This window comes from Doryrhamphus excisus, chromosome 2 (genome assembly GCF_030265055.1).
Source record: "Doryrhamphus excisus isolate RoL2022-K1 chromosome 2, RoL_Dexc_1.0, whole genome shotgun sequence".
Lineage (NCBI taxonomy): Eukaryota > Metazoa > Chordata > Actinopteri > Syngnathiformes > Syngnathidae > Doryrhamphus > Doryrhamphus excisus.
This window is the reverse complement of record NC_080467.1, coordinates 11,358,538-11,378,530: the sequence shown is the minus strand read 5'-3', so window position 1 is coordinate 11,378,530 and position 19,993 is coordinate 11,358,538. Positions and strand designations below refer to the sequence as shown.

The following is a 19,993-nucleotide window of genomic DNA, read 5'->3' as shown; positions in this document are numbered from 1 at the left end:
TTTGAAAGGAAGTACAAGTAAGCTTTATTGAGCGCTGCACTCATTCATGTACAGGTCACCTTGTCTGCAAAAATGATTTTTCATCAACATTCTGCAGCTTTATCTCCAAATTGAAGCATCATCTCATGAGGTCAGCACAACTAAGAAGTAGATGCTGCATAGAAATACTGTGATGCGACACTTTCTTTTCAAAGTCTAGAAAAACATGAGCCTTTGCAATGTTTTGCGTGTGCCGCCACACAAAAGCCAGGACATGTACCGTCGGCTGACAGATGGACGTGCAAGATGCACTTGTAGTGTCATGACATGGAATGAGGTGAGTTATGGGTCATGCACCGCACCTGAGAAGTACAGAAGAGACTCATGCACAGTTCCCGGCTCACGTCTGGTACAAGGTGTCAGTCACACTTGTCAGATGGGAAATGGCAGCACAAATAAAGTGTTTTCATGAGCGGAAGGGAGAGGCAACGAGGGGGTGGGGGGGCTTGGTGTTTACTTGCAGGACACACAAAGCCATGGGCGGGGTTCTTCTGATGCTTGTGTGTCGAGTAGGAGACTGATGCTGAAATTAGATGATTTACCAGGTGTGCAAACACAAAAAAGGGGCTTGGATGCGCTGAAACATGTGACAGCTATCCAGCCGCCACGGTGACTGGCTTCTAACCCAGAGCAGTGAATTCAAAGGCAGGGCGAGGGGGAGGGCGGGTCAAACTGCAGCGTCAAGTTCAATCGTTCCACTCTGAATGTCAGAGGACAAAAAAAACATCACCCGTCTGAGGTGAGAGGTGATTATGAGTGTCCGAGTTGGGGGGAAAAAAAAAGGAAAACAAAAGCCAACAACAACAACCCTGAACTGGCTCATCCGCTTCCCGCGCCTCTCCACAGACCCATGGGGGGGTGCAGACATCCCATCCCGTCAGGACGGGGGGGGGGGGGGGGGGGGGGGGTGATTTGGAGGCCCGTGAACGACGCTATGTGTTGGGTGTGTGACTGAGACTCTGGGGGTGCAACTGCTGCCTCTTCTGCTGCTCCACCACGGCCAGCTGCTGGAACTGGTCTGACGTGGACAGCTTGTGCATCAAAGGAGACACGCAGTTGGCCGGGATGATCAGTCCTGTGGAGGTGAGACCACCTGATGTTAGTGACAACAGTGACGGCGTCCAAACCTTTTCCACGTACTGACAAATGAAAAGGATGTGGTCTTGCCGATGCCTCTACTCCCACCTTCCCGCCCCAAGCCGGTGAGTGCACAGACCCTGTGACCACGGCCTCCTACACCTGTGCATGCTACCTTTGTGTTATTTGCGCTTTTTTACCCCCACGCCTGCTGTGTGGGTGATTGTATTGCACCCCTGCCGTCACCCCAGCCGGGTGGGAAGATGATATGTTGGAAGCGTGTGTCCAACATGGAGCCCTGCCACCACTGGCAGCCTGGAGCAGTTTGATTGGCCCACGGCACACTCCAAAGACATCATATCCAAAACGCAACAGAAAAATCATTTGGGAAGAAAAAGGTTGAAATATGAAGAATGTAATGAGATAATATTAGGAAGAAAAATGTCATTTTAGTATCTACTTTTTCCAAGTTCTAATATTAGGAGAAACCAAGCTGTCATTTTTTGGGGCGAGGGTCTATCATGATGGAATTAAGGTCCAGTTGCACATGGCGGGAAACGGCCAGAACTTAAAAAATTAAAAATATATAATAAATTATATTGTAATGAGGAAAAAAAAAGCAAATTAAATAATGTTATTTTTTGGGACGTGAAGTTTGGAGATGTTAGAACCTTCTGGAAAAGGCGTCAAGTGTGGCCAAGGCTGCGACTCACCAACAATCCTCTGACCATCTTCAGTCCTGAGGCGGACGATCTGCACCTTGACGTTGGTTCCGCTGACGGGGGTGAGCACCTCCTCCAGCTCGTTCCACACGCTGAGCACCGAGCCGCACAGGACGTAGTACGTCCGACAGCGGAGACCGATCTCGCACTGGAGCCCCACCGCTGCCTTCTTGCAGTTTCCCCTCCTGTGGGTGGGGGTGGGGGTGGGACACGGCAAGCAGCGGTCATGCAGGCTGGAGTGGAGAAGGCTCAGGAGATGGAGGGGGGTCCACTTACCAGAAGGCGTGGGAGCAGATCTCAGCTGATGAGGTGTACTGCTCATTCCAGTGCTGCTTGGCATCTTCTGACAAGACCTGAAGAGGAACACCGAGCCAATCAGCACACACGCACTCAGCACACCCACCCAGCCCAAAGTAACCTTCTTAAACTTCTTCTTGAGGTCGTTGTAGGTCTCCAGCTTGAGCTGCCTGCCCGTGTTGGGCCGGTAGACCAGGAACAGCCTCTTCTTGGTGTTCACCTCCTTGACCAAGATGGCCGTCTTCTTGTTGTTCCTCGTCTGAAAGTGATACAGTACGACTGTGACAATACTGCTTGGTATTAGCCGTCGTAAACCAGCACAATGTATCCCTCTGGGCATCTTTTAGGGGGCCCTCAGGTGCTCCAAAACCAATTAGGAATAGGTTACCCACGATTGCTGCACATGCACAACTCAAAAGGCAGCAGCTGTACCATTGCAGTAATCCCTCATGTATGGCGCTTAAATGACTCAATCAATTGATGCAAAGTAGGTAGATAAGAGCAGAAAAAAATCTGTTCACATGATTAGAGCCCTCCAGACATGAGATAACAGCCCTATAGTCACATTTATATTCCTTTTACCCAATATAGCTGACATAAAGTATGTGTGGCTGTAAATGTGTTCCGATGGCGCAGACAGGAAGTCAGGCCGGGGTTGAGACCCCGCCCTACCTGCACATAGAAGCCGTCATCTGGTCCGTTCTGATCGGCCCAGGCATGCGTCGCTTCCTCCCAGGACATCCCCCGCTCCACACTCACCTGAGATGCACACCAACGCTACGTCAGCAGATATTTGACCAAGGAAAAGAAAGGGAGCGGACGGAGAAAAAGATACCGTGAAGAGTTCAACATGTCCAGACGCGGTATAGCCCGGTGTCAGGAACTTCTTGCAGTCCATCTTCTTGACCTTCTCATCACCAGAGCCCAGGTCTGAATCAAGCACAGGCGGGATGAGACGGATTGTGCTTACGTCCACAGTAGGACAGATGAAGTAAATACCCAGAATGCCCATGTCGTATCTTCCATTCCTCTTGGCTTCCTGGATGACGGCCGCCAGCGTGTCTGAGAAGTACTGGAACAGAGCATTCTGCTGGTGGACCTCCATGCCCAGGATGCGGTTGAGGAACTTGCCAATGTTGTTGTAGTCTGCGTGGCGACAAAACCACTAGGACTAATGCATTTGAAAGGTTGAAAGATGGATGTTTTCCAGTGGGCAAGGTCACCTTTGTCCAGTGACAGCGTGTTGTATCTGTCCTCCACGTTGATGAGGCCCACACCTACCAGGCCCCTCTGAATGTCTACACAGCAAACATCACCATGAACAGCCTCTCACACATCCACACATCACTCTGCTCTCCTTGTACCTCTGAAGAAATCTCCTTTGAAATCAGCAGGAGGAGAAACCAGCGGCGTGTCCAGCCTCACTATCGACTTCATCACGATTTCCAGAGCGTTCCTGCCGTACTGCGACCAGACGCAGGTACACATTTAGTCACACCGAGTGGAAAAGTGGGACAGGCGTGACGCGTGCTTACTTTGTTGTCAAAGTTGAACCTGCTGAGATCTCGCGTCTCCGTTGCTCTTCTGTCTCCGTGAGTGAGCGCCCCCTGCCACACACACACACACACACATCATCATCATCAGTCCGACCTCCACGCATCACCTTGTAACCTACATACTGCTTGGAATCATCTACCACATTGTTACATCTCCAAGCCAATGGTACATTAATAGTATAGTTACATTAATAGTTTCTGGAAGAGACACCTCTCAGCTAAAGCAGAGTAAATAAAGTCTTGTGGAAGTGGATGGTCCACTTGGCTCATTCCAATAGTAGTCATGCCAAAGTGTTGTGTTGCTGCTGGATGTTCACGGTATTAGTAGAATTGGAAACATCCTGTCACATTGTGATTGGCGCCATGAACTCACGGCTTTCATACGTGGAACAATGTAGAAGATCATTCCAGACATGAAATTACATGTTATTCACTTACAAGACTTTCTAATCTTTTGGCAACAATAGAAGCAAATCTCTGCTCTCCGGCGAGTTCTGATATGAGGAAGACATACTCAGGAGCCGTGACCTGATTGGACCTGTGGGTTCTACCTGTGTTGTCACATGACAGGAAACAAAGGTGTTAGTGTCCATCAACGACAGCAAGCACTGGAGGAGGTCGGGATTGGGTTGAGGTTGAAGTGGACCAACCGAACTGCTGAATGGCTCGGTCTGCGCTCCACGGCAGCTCCAGTGTCATGTGAACCCTGCGCCGCTGGTTCTTTACCCTGCGATCGGCCTGCAGCGAGATGCCTGAGCTGGCGGCCTCGGATATGATGGCAATGTGCTGGGTGGGGGAACATGGCAGGTGAGATTACAATGGCGCCAGGTACTGTCAGAATACATGAAGCTGCAGGCCGCTTTACCTTCTCCCCATCCATGAACCTTTGCTTCTCCGTCAGGTTGAGGATCTCCACGGGGACATCCAGCTCGGAGCGCGACTCGTAGGTGATGCTTCCGTCGTCGTTGCTGACCACGCGACCTTTACGGCCAGTCATCTGGAAAGGTGGGCAGAAGAGCATCATCAGAAATAGGTGCAGAACGTCCTTCTTGTGCTACAATATTGTTGGGTCTACTACAAATCCAGACCATCCACAGGGTTCTACCTCTGCCACATTCTCAGGCCCCCCCAGCTCATCAATGAGCTCGTCCAGTGTGTTGGGTGGGAGCTCCTCGGCGAGCTCCTCCAGCTTGTCCAGAAGTTCCCTCTTCATCTTCTGTGCGTGCTCCACTGCATCCTCGCTGGTCAGGCAGACGTCTTCCGTCTCTGGTTTGACTGAGAGGCGGGCGAGCACAATTAGACATCCTTAAAAGCATAGTCCCGACCTGGGAACCAGCTTTTACTCAAGTCCACAACACCAAAAGGCGCCAAGTCATTAATTCCATGAATGACATGACATTTTTTTGTGTAATTAATGCAAGCATGGGCGGCACGGCGGTCGAGTGGTTAGCTCGCAGACCTCACAGCTAGGAGACCAGGGTTCAATTCCACCCTCGACCATCTCTGTGTGGAATTTCTATGTTCTCCCCGTACATGCGTGGGTTTTCTCCGGGTACTCCGATTTCCTCCCACATTCCAAAAACATGCTAGGTTAATTGGCGACTCTAAATTGTCCATAGGTATGAATGTGAGTGTGAATGGTTGTTTGTCTATATGTGCCCTGTGATTGGCTGGCGACCAGTCCAGGGTGTACCCCGCCTCTCGCCCGAAGACAGCTGGGATAGGCTCCAGCACCCCCACGACCCTCGTGAGGAAAAAGCGGTAGAAAATGAATGAATGAATGAATGAATAATGCAAGCATGCCTTTATTATGACGGCAGGCTGAATTGGCATGTATAAGGATGCTGGAAAATAAACCTTCAATGACATGATGTTTGCAACTGTTCTGCTATTATGACCTATTATGATTATGCTGATTATGATTCAAATATTTGCTTTTAGGCCTCAAATAGATAAAAGATCCTGTGTTTACCAGTAGAAGGCGTGCTGGCAGGCAGCGACACAGGGGCGGTGAAAGCAGGTCGGGTGGAGCCTAATCCAGACGCCAACAAGGCACTTTGAATGGAATCTGGGTCGATGCTCTTCCTTCTCTTTTTCTTCTTCTTCTTCTCTTTGCTCTTCTTGGGCTCCTTTCTGACAAGCCACGGGTCTGAAGAAGAGGCGGTCAAGGTGGCATTTATGTGCATGCATGCTCCCCGATAATCCTTCCCCCACCCACAGTCTCACCATCTTCGTCCTCGTCGTCAGACTCATCCCTGAAGGGGTTGAAGTCGTCGTCCTCGTCGGCCGAGCTGACCGACTTAAAGCTGTCGTCGCTGTCGCCGTCTCTGCCCAAGTCTTTATCAGACTCCTCCGACTGGCTCTCATCTGAGCTGGTGCCGGACAGGCCGCCATGTTTGCGAGGCTTCTTCTTCTGCTGCTTCTTTAACTCTGGGCCTGAAAGAGATGAGCAGTGATATCAACACCAGCACACCATCGGCACACTTCACCGCAGCTTGGCACTTATTCCGCTACCTTTTCTTTTCTTGCCCTTCTGTTGGGACTGAGCTGCAGCATCATTGGGAGATGACGTCTTCTTTGCCGAGAGGTCGATGCCCAGCAGGCTGTAAAGCTTCTGTCTGTCTGGGGCTGGGAAGTGCTTCTCCACCAGCGACTGCAGCACACCTCTGCAACATCAGTAACTTCATCAGTGCATATGTTCCTCTATTTTCTTCTCCATTTGTAAAGTGCCCGACAGAAACCCTACTTTGCAGTTGACACAAAGTCGTTAAGCTCTCCGCCTCCTTCCTCCAAGGCCTCCAGTGTTCTTGCTTCTCCGGTGGACTGCAGGCCAATCACCACGCACTGAGGGGGAACAAGACGTCAGTGTTCCTCATTAGGAGGTGCTCAGTGGCAGGAGCGCATCTCACCTTCCCGTTCTGCACCTCCTCTCTGGCTAGCTGGACCACCCTGCGCACCTTGGAGGCAATGCAGAGGTACTTGAAGAACCTCTGGTGGGCCGACCAGAACTGGCCCCACATGGACTTCTTCATGCGCTGCTCGGCCTCCATGAGGCTTGCCGCCTGCTGGAACTTCTCACGCGCACTCACCCACTAGGCAGGAAGATGTGTTTTAGTCCGACTGATGCTTCAGCGAAGAGAGGCGTGGATAGGGTTGGGCATCGTTTCAATTTGAATTTGAACCCTAAGCTTGGTTTTTAAAAGGATGTAGCACTTTGAAGATGGATTGAGAGGAAGTCTTGACTTTAGCTAAAATGTGAATCAACTTCATTCACAAAATGCCACATGGAGTAAGACAACATCCTGACTCTGGCTTACTTTGGCACGAGACAGACGTCAAGTTATTTCTCCTCCATGAATGTGGTGGGGTCACTGCGTCCACTCTTTATTTTGTTAAACCAAACTTTGCTTCTAGAATGGGACTGCCGGTCCCAGTTGGCAATGCCGAACCCTAGGCATGACCATGTAAGACACCCAGGGGATGAAGTACTCACCAGCCTGACAGAGTTGTTGTACATGCTGATATACTGTTGCGTCAGGGGCACCTCGTCGATCTTAAACGTTACGCCTGTAAAGCTCAGCTGCCGGGCGATGTACATTCCCCTCAGCTTCATGTCCATGGCCACGATCTCCATGGCACCTACGCCCCTGGAAGTTTTTGGTTGTTTTTTTTTTTAGCCGTGTGTTTAGCGAGTGTTTCAATCGCATTCTCACCTGCGCTCCACCGCTTGGATGAAGTTGCCAAACTCCCTGAAGGGCGTCTTGTGTCCCCAGATGCCTAAACGGTTCATGTAGGCCATGTTCCTTGGCTCAGAGGCACCTGGTTAGACAATGTGCAATCATCTCAGCGGGCTCGGCTCAGGAGCCGAATGAACAATCACAATCTCCTCACCTGTCGCACTAGCGTACACAACTCTAGCCTTGGGGAGTTTGTTTTGTAGCTCCAACACCGCCAGTCCGGTTTTTGTGGGTTTGGAAGATCCAATGGGACACACATTCTTAGCTTTGTGACACTCGTCATAGACGATCTGAGGACATTATGGTTAAGGAAGCGTCATGCATAAAAAAAAGTCTTTATTGACTGAGGTGAAAAGCTCTGTGAAGGGATACAACGCCATCAAAGTCCTCCCCGCACCAGTGGAGCAGCTGCTCAAATCTGGTCTTGTACTTCCCTCCTGACTGGCTCTCTCCGATCAAGGAGGAGTAGGTGGCAAAGATGACACCTTTCTTCACGCTGCCGTTGTGTTTGGAGGAGATTTTGCCATACTTGAACTGAAAAGAAGACATGGATTTACACATTGAAGGGGCAGGATTTTCCCAATGGAAAATTTTACCTTGTTCAGTGAGTGGACCTGGATGTTCTTGGCTCCGATGTCCCTGAGGTCCCGCTCTGCGTCATACTTCAAGTCGTTGGAAACACTGAACCTGCACAGAGGGTAGTTTAAAAATGGGACCGAGGCTGAGAACTTACTAATTTGTCAACATCAGCCTCACCAAAGCGATCTCTTCCTGCCCAACAGGTAATTCTCATAGATGATCCCTGCGATGGTTCGGCCTTTCCCCACGCCGGCGCCGTCTCCAATCAAGTAGGCCGCTCGGTCGCCGCTCGGCAGGAACGTCTCGTGTTGCTGTGGTGGCAAATGAACACTTTTATCAAGTCCGGCACGCTCAAGGAAAGGTTTTGGAACTTTGCCCATCATCCACAATCCTTACGTGAGGCATGAACATGCGTACCTCTTCTCTGCACGTCCTAAAGATATAACGACATACAAAGAGGCAGCAGCTAAGAATGCACTGAATGGGATGCACCTATTCAAGCCTATTCCACCCAAAAGCGCCAAAGAGGCTCCAAGTATGGCATGTTCTCATCAATGTAACTTTTACTTCATGCTCACAGCATGGATAGAAACCCACAAAACCTTGGTGGAGCTCTTTTCAGAAGGCTTTATAGGTGGAATAGGGGGGTCCCAGGACGTGCATTCAATAGCTGCCTCTTCTAGCCGTTTGTATATTTTTTAGAAGGCAGAGAAGAATAAATGTGCCACATAAAGTGTGATTTCCTTAAAAGGAAACATTTCCAAGGGTGTGCCAGGCGCTCACCTGGGCAGCGTACGTGATGGCTTCCAGCTGCAGAGCAGACAGGCACCCGCGGTCGATGACTTCTTCTGGGATGGACAGTCGGTACCACACTTCTGGCGGGCTGACGCTGGACAGGGAGCTGGTCTCCACCACCGGGTCGGGATGCCGCAAGCCCACTTTCACTGCGACACAGGTGGCTCGGTCAAGTCCTCTGCTGGGCCCGGGGTGGTACTACAAGTGGGTGTACTTACACTTCATTGGCATGTACTCTGCGTACGTTTCGGCGTGACCCAACTCTTCTTCCTCCTCCTCCTCGGGCTCGTCCTCCTCCTTCATCCCCGGAGCTTTCTGCTGGGCGGGAGCAGCAAACGTGGTGAAAATGTCTGCTTGTTTTTCTTCTAAAGAGACATCTTTCCCGCTGAACACACTCACCAGGGAATGTGGGAAAGCGTGCATCTTTATGTCCTCGTTATTCCAGGCTCGGACGCCATCTTTGATGAGGTTTTCCTTCTTGATGCCGTTGTTCATCTCACCTGAGGCACAAACAGGCGGGATGGGTCAGTTCTGCTTAAACCTTTGGAAAATTCACTTGAACCTTTTCAAGGAGCGGATAGATACTTGTGCTTTGTCCTTGGCAGAGGTATAAATGCTGTTATCTCATTTCTAACTCCATTTTACATCATGAAAGTCCTCTGGTGTGCAATAGTGCCTTTTTAATAATAATACATTTTATTTATAGTGCACTTTACATTACAGAAATCTCAAAGTGCTACAAAGAAAGCATAAAACCTACAGTGAAGCGATAAAACAACACAACAAAATGTATATATATATTTAAAAACAGAAAAAAATGACGTTTTAATGTTTGAATGATGTGCCGTGAGAGCCTGTTCTTGGGCACCAGACATGAGGAAAAGAAATCAAACTGCCTCACTTAAAGCCACTCAAACCATCGCTTTTTTAAAGGCTACAGACACACAAACCGACTTCAACTTACTGGGCCCGGTGGCAGTTGCGACTGGGGGGGCAATATCAGGTGGTGGCTTCAGCTTCATGAGCTCCACCAGACTGTTGCCCTTCAGGCCCGAGCTCTTGATACCGCCCGTCCTGAGGAGGTCTTTCAACTGGATCTGGGATGCAAGGGCGCATATATGAAAGGGACGCTCAAGGGCGTGCCGCGTCACGGCATCGCTGGGCTTCCTCACCTGATCGTGGTTTGAAGGCACGGCTGTGGACGCTGAGGGGGGGTTGACTGTGCAGGACGGCGTGGAGATGGTGCGCCGGGCCGAGTTGGCGACGTGGACCACCTTGGTGACGGTTATGGTGTGTTTGACGGGGTTGGCGGCCGACGGCTTGGTCACGGTGGCTCCCAGCGACGGCAGCTGATTGAGCTGGTTTAAGACAAAGGTGGTGGTCGATGGCTGAGGTTTGTGCTGCTGTTAAATAAAAGAGCTGCTTTGAGTATAGAAGAAAAAGGCCTCTATTAATGACGGACGTCACGTGTAGCCCTCACCCTGATAGTCACGATAGGGACTGGAGACGGAGATTGAGTTGGAGCGACTTCCCCGGACTCGGAGCCCAAGCCAACATCCAGGGCATTGATTGAGATGGACTGAAAGGCAAAGCATTCAAAGACTGATCAGGTACACCTTCTCCAACCACTGGCTAACCAACCAACACGTACAGGAGGAGGAAATGTTCCATGGCAGAATCTCATCACAAACACTAACCCAACACCTCTCAAAATCAGCTTGCCCAAATGGTGACCTGAAACACTGACAGAACTCCACTACAGAGATAGTTTTTTTCGACCGACGGCTTTCAGACGAAGTCCAGTGACCAGAAGTGAGCTTTGATGACAAGCCGACATCATATCTGAATATTTCCACTGACACGAGTCACCCCCAGTGGACAGTCTCGCGATATTGTGTCTTTTTCTCCGAAATGACTGGTAGTAGTAGTTCCACTTCGTCACAGGTCAGCCTTGGAAAGCGGAAGATGACGGACTTATGCGCATGTGTGTCACCGGTTCCATCTGTGTGTCTGTTTACAGTGCCACACCCAGGTGTGCCTTGTGTATTACATCCTTTTTACCCAGTGATCCCTTGCCGTCTGGATGCAAATATCCAACACGGTGTGGACACTATTTGCAACCCACCACGTTTATTCTCGTCTTAACTGTCAACAGACATTCGACAGACAACACACTTGCGGTGTTTGCCACATGGTGTCATTAAAAATCTTAAAAATCGGTCAACACTGCCATTGGAACAACTACATCTTCCTTCATGATAAGCATGGGTATTAGTTTGTTGATAATTTAGTAGCAACGTGTGAAGAGGCTGACATCCCATTAGAAAGGCTAAACAGGATGCATCCGTTTCTCAATTGCTGGCCTAAATTGGCCACTGATGTATAGCATCAATAAGTTTGCATTTAATTAATGGATATTGTCCGCACACACTCTATGCTAGCAAAGTTAAGTGGTAAAAACAAAGGTAAAACACAGAATTTGGGAAAAACTCAAACAGATTTCATAGGGTCCTACATGCTCCAGCGCTCGCGTTGCTCCTCATTGATTCGGTACAAATAAAAGCATTGAAGCAGGATGACAATCTTACTTGCTGAGCAGTGGAGGGCTGTGCGACATCCTGAGAATCGACGTCAAACAGTCCAATATCTGTGGGGCAAATGCCGCTCTCACTAAGAGCAGCCAGGAGTAAATCCTGTCCAGGATCCATCTGCAAGACAAACACATACATGCCATTCACACACATTACTCTGCAGTGTCGCATGATATCACTACAATCACTAGAATTACTTTGTTATATCATAAGAATACAATAATTACAATTATTTACATCTTTAAAAAAATCCTACTTAATTGCTGAAATGTTGCAACCTATTACTAAGTTCCTGCAAATTTGTTTCCTCATAATTTCAATTTTTCTCGAAAAAAAAGTACTTTATTCCTGAAGCAATGCAAGAGATGCTCTGAAACAGACTGTATGACTGACAAAAGGGCTCACTCCGTTTGTGCCCTTGTTCTATGAAACAAAGGGACCAACGTTCTGACAGCAATGCACAGAGTGAACCCTCCTGTCGGTTTGGAGGAAAACAGACAAGCACGTGGCAATGTATTGATTATACATTATTTTAATTTAATGTGCGATTCCTTTATTTATCATCATCCTAGTGCCACATTCTAACCTCCGAGATCTTTTAATGTCTAAACTGCGGCTCAAGGGCCATTTGAGGCCTGTCGCTTGTTGCGGCACACTGTAGAAATAAAATTACTCCCCCATAATAATGCAAACGCAAGAAGAAGAAAAGCAAAATGGCAAAGAAGGTGAAATGTTGAGCGCTGCGTGGAACGTTTAAGCAGGCAAGCATCAAGTGTCTAGACATTTGAAATGGCCCATTTATGGTCCATCAAAAGTTGAATTGATGATGCAGGTGTCGGACACGTGGGATAAAAGACAGGCTAACGTGTGTGTCAAGCCTCGCAATAACACAGAAAACAGCATTTTGACCTATTTCAATGCAACTATGACCAGATATTGCTGCGATGCTGCCTATTTATGGAGAAGCTGCGATGCTTTATCGACAAGGGTAAACTAACAGCGTAGGAGGTCGGGTCACGCTTCAAAGTGACCCAAAACAAGGCACGTGTCTGCACCGTCCTGCTGGGGTATGTCGCACTTCCGGCTTCCCCTGACAACGACGCTGCTGGCGGCTAACAGCACATGTTTAATCATAAACCTTTCGTGTCCGCAAAGTCCACAAATACAACCTTTTGGTTCACTGTGTGCAATTCTTGTCGGGGGGTGTCCACCTCAAACTAGCAAGCCTGGATCATGGTGACACAGCTCTCCCAAGCTAGTAAGCTAGCTGGTAAGCTAGCTAGTAAGTAAGCTAGTAAGCAAGCTAGTTGCACTTTCACATTTACACAAGACGCGAGGTGGGAAGTGTGAAGTAAATGAAAGTAACTCGTGTCGTGCGACACAACCCGAGCCAAGTTGCCCGGCTATTCGGCGTCACAAATGTCACAATAGCTCTCAAGTGTGCTAGCAACCGTGGTAAACAGGGTGACTTGCCTCGCCGTTGCAATGTCAGTCGCATACAAAAAAAGCACAGTATCGTAAAAATCAGTTATATTCAAGCACAGTGTGTTTTATCTCAAGTGTTTTCATGCATCAACTCTGATCGCATTAGCCTTTGTTTGCGGCACACAAACAGCTAGTCGAAATGCATTGGGTTAGCTACCCACAACCAGCTTGACATGTTAGGTAACTAATGACGTTAGTGTTCGGATGAAACCATCAAATAACCAGAGCGGGTGTGTGGGTGACGGCCGCGATCGCCCGCTTCTCTTCCCCAATGAAGGGTCACTTCAGCGCGGCTCGGTTTGTTGATTTTGCTCCCTCGTCGTCGCGGTGTCGCGACTTGTGTCATTGCTGTTGCTAGCTAACGACTGCCAGCTAGCAGCGGCAGATGGCGAACGCAGCTTCTTAAAAAGAACAACTCTACGCCTTTGTCGTCCAGACGGTCTCAAATGTTGTCTTTTGGTGACCGCGTGGGTTTGAAAGTGACGTGGACTCAGAGGTGGACTTACTTGGCAGCTAAGAGGGTCGCAGTCTGGGCGCCGCGCAGCACTTCGCTTCGGTTGTCCTGTCCGCTCCGCCGCGCTCACGCCATCTTTTTTTTATCAACAGCTCAGCCGCATGCCAGTCACGTGACGTCTAGGCCGCGAGCTGCCGCTGTTGTCGTCGTGAAGAAGAGCAAGTCTCCGATCGGTGACGGCGAAAGCGGCCGTTCGAGGCTCCACAGGCCGCCCTCATACGACAAAACGTCAGCATAAAGGAGAAACTGGGCCCCTTTGATGCGTTTGGCGCAAACGACAAACATCGCACTAGTCAACGAGGTAGCGCCGCGTCACGTGACCGTAGCCATCCCATAAGCGGAAGTGATGTCACGGGACGCTTCTTCTTCGCTTGTTCTACTTCCGCCTCAGCTTTGTGACTGGAATAGCAGGTGGTGCTCTTGTTTAAATACATACTAGAACTTATTGATACTTACGTACAGTACAAATATTGATGTGATACATATAAGGTAATATACCTCTGCGTCAGTATGATGCAGTACATTTTATAGCACTGCAAGCTAAATAATAAACACACATAAGTCATTAGGCATACCAGCGCCATTAATGAGTCATTTTGTCTTAGCAAGTGTAGAAATACTTTCTTTTAATTATTATTCTTTTAATTATTGTGGCGCTAGTTGGCACTGGTGTGACCAGCTAATGCAGAGGTCTTCAACTGGTGGCTGCTGACTAAGGCTGAGCACTCAGCATCTGGGAACCGGGACTCCCGGGATCGTCTATTGTTTAAATTTTCGATTCCTGCTTTTCATGATGAACCAGCCCACCCACCGGAAAAAAATGGCTCCATAACACCAACAGATACAAGCGACAGGAAGTGTTTAAGTTCACCCATTTCCACCACGGACAGTGTGCGACGATGAAAGATTGGTTGAAATTCTGCAAGGAAAAGGAAGGGTTGCCGCTGTGCAACATTTGCAACGGCATCGTATCATGCAAAAGAGGGTGCACCACGAACACGATTCACCTAGCACCCACACTGAAACCATGCAAACTTTAATGACTTTTCCTGGAAAATAATCTGACTCAAGAGTAATGAGGACGCCGAATCAAAAGGACGAATCGGAATCAGAAACAGAATCGCTCAAACGATGCCAAACCCTGCCAGTGTCTGACTTCAGAGTGGCGAGTTCAATTAAAGTGTTCTATACAAAATAAAATAACAGATAAATTCAACATGACACAGCTGAATAGCTTTGGTTTGGAACGATGAAGAAAAAAATATTGTAATACCGCTAGTGGCCTGAAGGGGGTGGTATTTCCCCCTCGTCGTCTACATGAAGAAAAATGGCTGACAAGTAGTAGCAGTGGATGCCGCTTGGTTGAGCTGCCGACAGTTTGAACACGGCAGGAAGACCGTGGGCACAAGCGGGTTGTTTGCGGGGTTCTGCCGTGTGACGAGGAGCATTACTTGAGTCGGAGCTGGCTTTTCTTTTGAGGGTTTTTTGTCCTCGAAGGGACGGGACGAGGACCAGGGCTAAGCGTGGAGCCTTTGGAACAAGTCGGACATGAACGGGGTAAGGTTGCTTTTATTGCTGCTTCAACTCGCAAGTGAACTGAAAGAAATGTATCATAAGCGACTTAGTGGTGCTTATATGTGACTTTGTCGTTTAATTTGACCGCCAGAAGTGGGGCTTTAATTGGTTCGGAAGCGATTTGAAGGGCAGCATCCTCGTTGTCAAGCTAACATGAGCTACTCATCCATGTAAGCTAACTTCTTACGCTTAGCTACAATCAGCCCTAACTTGATTTGAAACCCAAGAATATCCGATTAACGCCATTGTAGTTTCACTTTAAGGGGTTTTCTTCCTCCTGGGTGGTTTGTTTGTCGCATTAGGCCTATTAGTGGTTTGGTTTAAATGGAACTCTGAGTGGGCGTGGCCCGCTACCCCAGGCTCCACCCACTCTGAGCTCCACATGTTATGTATTTGTTGAAAGAATTATAAAATGAGTTCCATACAAGTTTGCGTATGCCCGGCATGGATCCCATTCAAAGCTGGCTTGTTGGTCGTGTCTGTCTTTTACAGGAAGTGGTATGCAATAAAAAGAATTATAAAATCAGTTACATTTTAAGTTTGCGTATGTCCGGCATGGATCCCATTCACAGCTGGCTTTGTTGGTCTTCTCTGTCTTTTACAGGAAGTGGTATGCAGTAAACACCATGTCATAGTTTCTAGCTGCACTGTGTCCTCACCCCCGGTTCAGGACAACAATGACAACACTGTCAATGTGTTGCGGCAGGAGGGGAGACGTTCTCCACCGTGCTCCCAGGACGACATCCAGCGGCAGGAAGGTGGTTTTATATATAATTTGGCTTGAACCTCAACTCCAGAGTATTAAATCAGGAAGCTCTGAGCGAATTGTCCGGCCTCCTGATCCTGACTGGTAGAGAAATATTAGAATGTTGGCACACAAAGTCCAGCACAACACTTTCAAAGTGTGATAGTTACTCACATGATAACTTAACTGGCTTTGGAACCTGACTCCATTCTTTGTCAAACATCATGATATTGTTAAAAAGCCTTCAAGCCACAGGGAGTTGTGTTGCAAACCCAATATAAGAGTGAAAATAGTGTGTATATTGTTTAAATGGGAGGAAAGAGGTACAGAAAGGCAGTGTAACCTGAAGCTCTGAGCTAATCGTCCAGCCAAATGAGGTGTGTAGAGAAACATGAGCTTGTCAGCTATTATAATTATATATTTATAATATAATATATTATAATTATTATTATTATGTTAACTACTTTGATGGGGCAGCACGGCGGTCGAGTGGTTAGCGCGCAGACCTCACAGCTAGGAGACCAGGGTTCAATTCCACCCTCTGCCATCTCTGTGTGGAGTTTGCATGTTCTCCCCGTGCAAGCGTGGGTTTTCTCCGGGTACTCCGGTTTCCTCCCACATTCCAAAAACATGCTAGGTTAATTGGTGACTCCAAATTGTCCATAGGTATGAATGTGACTGTGAATGGTTGTTTGTCTATATGTGCCCTGTGATTGGCTGGCCACCAGTCCAGGGTGTACCCCGCCTCTCGCCCCAAGACAGCTGGGATAGGCTCCAGCAACCCCAGCGACCCTCGTGAGGAAAAAAGCGGTAGAAAATGAATGAATGAACTACTTTGATATCCCTTCAACAGGCTGGAGAGCAAATGGCTTGGAGTCCAAGTTAGAAGGCCAGTGCTCCCCCTGCTGGTCAGAAGAATGTACATCCCCTCTGCAGCTCCATGGTGCTATGAAAAAGCACCTCCGGCTTCCCGCAGAGCGCCCCCGACAGCTCGCGCCTGGCAGACCTCCCGCTCCTCTGCACCGTAGCAACCCAAGTACCGCTCGCTGCCGCCGCCGCCAAGCAAGGACAGCCCCTGACAGGCTCAAGCCCAAGACAACGTACGCATGCATTTTTACTCCCGATATCGATTCAGTGCTTTGTCATCCGTTTCCCATTCCTCCCGTACAGCGCCTGTGGGAAGAACTCCCAGAACCGCAAAGTTACAGACTTCTTTCCAATAAGACGGAGCTCACGTAAAAGTAAAACGGAACTGAAGGTATGGTTCGGCATCGTGAGCCATCCCGACATTGGAGTTGTTGTTAAACTCCAGTCTGTGTGCAGTGTGAAGAGAAGCAGCTCATAGACCATCTCATCACCAACGGAATAGAAGAAGGAATGCAGGTATGGATGGTGACCTCACGCCTTCTATCATCAATAATTAGACGCTCACATGGTACCTTGTGTGCCCAGGTCAGATACGATTCATCTCATCCTCTAATACAGGGGTCTCAAACTCAATTTATTTGGGGGCCACTGGAGCTCGGGTCTCAGTGAGACTGGGCCGCATCAGGTTTTCAAAAAAAAAAAAACGCATTTATTAAAAACAAAAAAATTCAAAAAAACTTTGCTTTGGAAAACAGAAAAATGAATAAACTGTGCTTTTGTTATGATTTTCTACAAGAAAAGCTCTGATAAAAAATTCCACTGTTCTCAAATATCTTAATTTTTATTTTTCTACACAAAATAAGATGAAAAGTAAATAAACAAATCAAGAATAAAGAAAATCAATCAATCAGTAATAAATAAATATAATAATAAAACAGCAAATAATAAAAACTTAAGAAACCACATATAGTTGGTGGGTAGACAAATTATTTTTTTAGATTAAAATTAACAAAGCATTATTAGAGCCCTGTAGACATGACAAAACACGACTATAGTCACATTTATACTCTTTTTTTTATTTACAACATATTGCGCAACTGCAGGGTCTTGAGACACATGCTAACTCGCAAACTCGAGAGCTAGCGACCTAAACGGTAGCCTTCAAGTTATTTCCTTTAAACTTAAATAGCCAAAAACTTACCACTTCCACACGGATAGGGAGGATAACTATTAACAGTTATTTAACCTTTAACATGAACATTAATCAAACGTAATAATTTTTTCTGGGTACATGATACCATACAAGCATCCATATCAAACTTGCATGGGCCGCACTAACATTAAACTTTCATATCAAGGCGGGGGCCTCAAACTAGTGTCCTGTGGGCCACATTTGGCCGGCGGGCCGCGTGTTTGAGACCCCTGCTCTAATAGAAGAAACTACAGCAGGAGGTTGCCCACAGCCACAGCTGTTAATGACTAATGACATGTGTGCATGTGTGTTAAAGATGCAGCACATCGAGGGAAAGGGCAGAGCCGTGTTTGCCGCACGTTGCTTCCGTAAAGGCGAGTACGTGGTGGAGTACCATGGCGACCTCCTGGAGATGACGGACGCCAAAAAGCGCGAGGCGGAATACGCTCAGAACCCGGAAACGGGCTGCTACATGTACTACTTCCAGTATCTCTGCAAAGCCTACTGGTAAAGGCACTACCCCCTTTGCCACTTTTCTCTTCTCTTGGTCACATGACCATGTGAAACTCCTCCTTCCCGCCCGCAGCGTGGACGCCACCAAAGAGACAGAGCGACTAGGCCGGCTGATCAACCACAGCAAGAACGGCAACTGCCAGACCAAACTCCACGACATTGACGGCGTGCCGCACCTCATCCTGGTGGCGTCGCGGGACATCGCCGAGGGCGAGGAGCTCCTGTACGACTACGGCGACCGCAGCAAGGCGTCACTTGATGCCTACCCGTGGCTCAAACACTGACTGCAGCGCACGCTAACGCCTTCTACGCTGTGGTACAACTAGGAAGGGGCAGGACTTGGAGAACTTGATGACACCATCTTTTATTTATATCACAGGTGGAGGACTCTTTCTCTCTCTCATTTTTACACCCACACTTCCTGCTTTCCTTTTTTACCAACTCTAATCATTCATTGACTCCACTAAAGATCACCTCCTCTTTTGTACGCCAGTAGTTAGGACTACGGTAAATGGATCAGCATCATGGACGCTAGGCGAGCAGACAAAACACAAGCTATGTTTATGTTCAATTTCCCATTTAGTCAATTGTGAAATAATATGAAATATCAAATGGTTATAAATATGTGAAACAATTATAAGTTGTAGAAACATGAAATATAAATCTGAAATACAATAAACATACATGACATGAAAATGATATACGTTAGGGTGCATCAAATTTGAATGGGAAATTTGAAATTCATAATATCAATTTGGCTGGCATTCCATTTTTTTCTAATGAACATAAAAATTCATTTTCTACCGCTTTTCCTCACGAGGGTCGCAATTTGGAGAGGCCAATTAACCTAGCATGTTTTTGGAATGTGGGAGGAAACCGGAGTACCTGGAGAAAACCCACACATGCACGGGGAGAACATGCAAACTCCCCACAGAGATGGCTGAGGGTGGAATTGAACCCTGGTCTCTTAGCTGTGAGGTCTGCGCGCTAACCACTCGACCGCCGTGCCGCCCTGAACATAAAAATGTCATTTGCAAAGTTTTGAGGAAATCCATTGAGATTTAGGGGTGCCACCTCACACATAAACTTTTGTAAAATTTCAGAAAATGTGCAATTTCTAATGTGCAATTGCCAAAAAGTTGACCTGGAAATGTTGAGTACAATGAACTTGTATACAGCATCATTTTCTATAGGGTTACAGTGCCTAAAATAATAAATGGACAAGTGTATATCAGATTATGTAGGACTACAGTACTACTCTCAATAAATATGAGGCATCAGCAATACTATAGCAATACTATATTACTGTTGTTGACGTTATGCTTGCTCAGCTATTAGCTAACTGTCATTAGCAAACTGTAGCTAGCTAATGTTAGCTACAGTAGAGGCAATGAGCACTAAATACCTATAAATATGACTACAAATCATTCAAATTACAAAGACAAAACCACAAATTTGCTAGTAATATGTACTAGGAGTATAAATACCAACAAAAACATAAAGATCACCTCAAATCTCCATGGTGACCATTGAACTGTTCACCACTTTATTCCACAAAAACAGATGTATGGTGGCACCCCTAAGTAATCATGTATTGGAAAAATATTTTGTATATGTTGTTTCTACATATATTGGAACACTTTTAGTACCCAGCCATATCAAAATTCAATAATAGTGTTTTTTGATGCGCCCTAATATATATATATATA

The 19,993-nt window shown here is 47.5% G+C and overlaps 2 protein-coding genes across 5 annotated transcripts; one reads left to right on the top strand and one right to left on the bottom strand.

The window, feature by feature from the left end:
- sbno1 (strawberry notch homolog 1 (Drosophila)) lies at positions 1-13,739 on the bottom strand. 4 transcript variants are annotated; one of them, XM_058063024.1, is made up of 33 exons: positions 13,385-13,739; positions 11,391-11,510; positions 10,283-10,381; positions 9,975-10,205; positions 9,767-9,899; positions 9,202-9,302; positions 9,021-9,120; positions 8,791-8,951; positions 8,185-8,318; positions 8,025-8,115; positions 7,801-7,962; positions 7,583-7,718; positions 7,405-7,510; positions 7,185-7,338; positions 6,601-6,783; positions 6,438-6,535; positions 6,206-6,357; positions 5,918-6,127; positions 5,664-5,840; positions 4,797-4,966; positions 4,557-4,688; positions 4,342-4,477; positions 4,130-4,242; positions 3,671-3,742; positions 3,500-3,599; positions 3,359-3,433; positions 3,135-3,281; positions 2,971-3,065; positions 2,808-2,894; positions 2,257-2,394; positions 2,115-2,191; positions 1,830-2,023; positions 1-1,114 (listed from the first exon to the last, which is right to left on the bottom strand). In XM_058063024.1, the coding sequence occupies exons 2-33, from the start codon at positions 11,508-11,510 to the stop codon at positions 972-974; spliced, it is 4,227 nt and encodes a 1,408-aa protein (XP_057919007.1). In that variant the 5' UTR covers positions 13,385-13,739; the 3' UTR covers positions 1-971. The 4 variants fall into 4 exon arrangements, with proteins under 4 accessions (XP_057919007.1, XP_057919026.1, XP_057919034.1 ...); XM_058063043.1 differs by having other exon boundaries at positions 9,975-10,202; XM_058063051.1 differs by having other exon boundaries at positions 9,021-9,117; positions 9,975-10,202.
- Positions 13,133-19,987, top strand: kmt5aa (lysine methyltransferase 5Aa). Its single transcript, XM_058063214.1, has 8 exons — positions 13,133-13,803; positions 14,053-14,949; positions 15,572-15,725; positions 16,566-16,812; positions 16,883-16,970; positions 17,036-17,095; positions 18,088-18,278; positions 18,358-19,987. Exons 2-8 carry the CDS (start codon positions 14,941-14,943, stop codon positions 18,566-18,568), a joined length of 960 nt encoding a protein of 319 aa, XP_057919197.1. The 5' UTR covers positions 13,133-13,803; positions 14,053-14,940; the 3' UTR covers positions 18,569-19,987.
- The last annotated feature ends 6 nt before the right edge of the window (positions 19,988-19,993 follow it).

Bases quoted from the DNA above. Each gene is read 5' to 3' on its own strand.
- kmt5aa (XM_058063214.1), top strand. The intron at 16,971-17,035 runs GTATGGTTCGGC...GTCTGTGTGCAG, and splicing joins AAAGTAAAACGGAACTGAAG to TGTGAAGAGAAGCAGCTCAT. The intron at 18,279-18,357 runs GTAAAGGCACTA...TCCCGCCCGCAG, and splicing joins TATCTCTGCAAAGCCTACTG to CGTGGACGCCACCAAAGAGA.
- sbno1 (XM_058063024.1), bottom strand. From the start codon at position 11,510: ATGGATCCTGGACAGGATTTACTCCTGGCTGCTCTTAGTGAGAGCGGC. The intron at 6,536-6,600 runs GTGAGATGCGCT...GTTCCCCCTCAG, and splicing joins AGGAGGTGCAGAACGGGAAG to TGCGTGGTGATTGGCCTGCA. The intron at 3,743-4,129 runs GTAAGTGAATAA...TGTGTGTGGCAG, and splicing joins CCAAAAGATTAGAAAGTCTT to GGGGCGCTCACTCACGGAGA.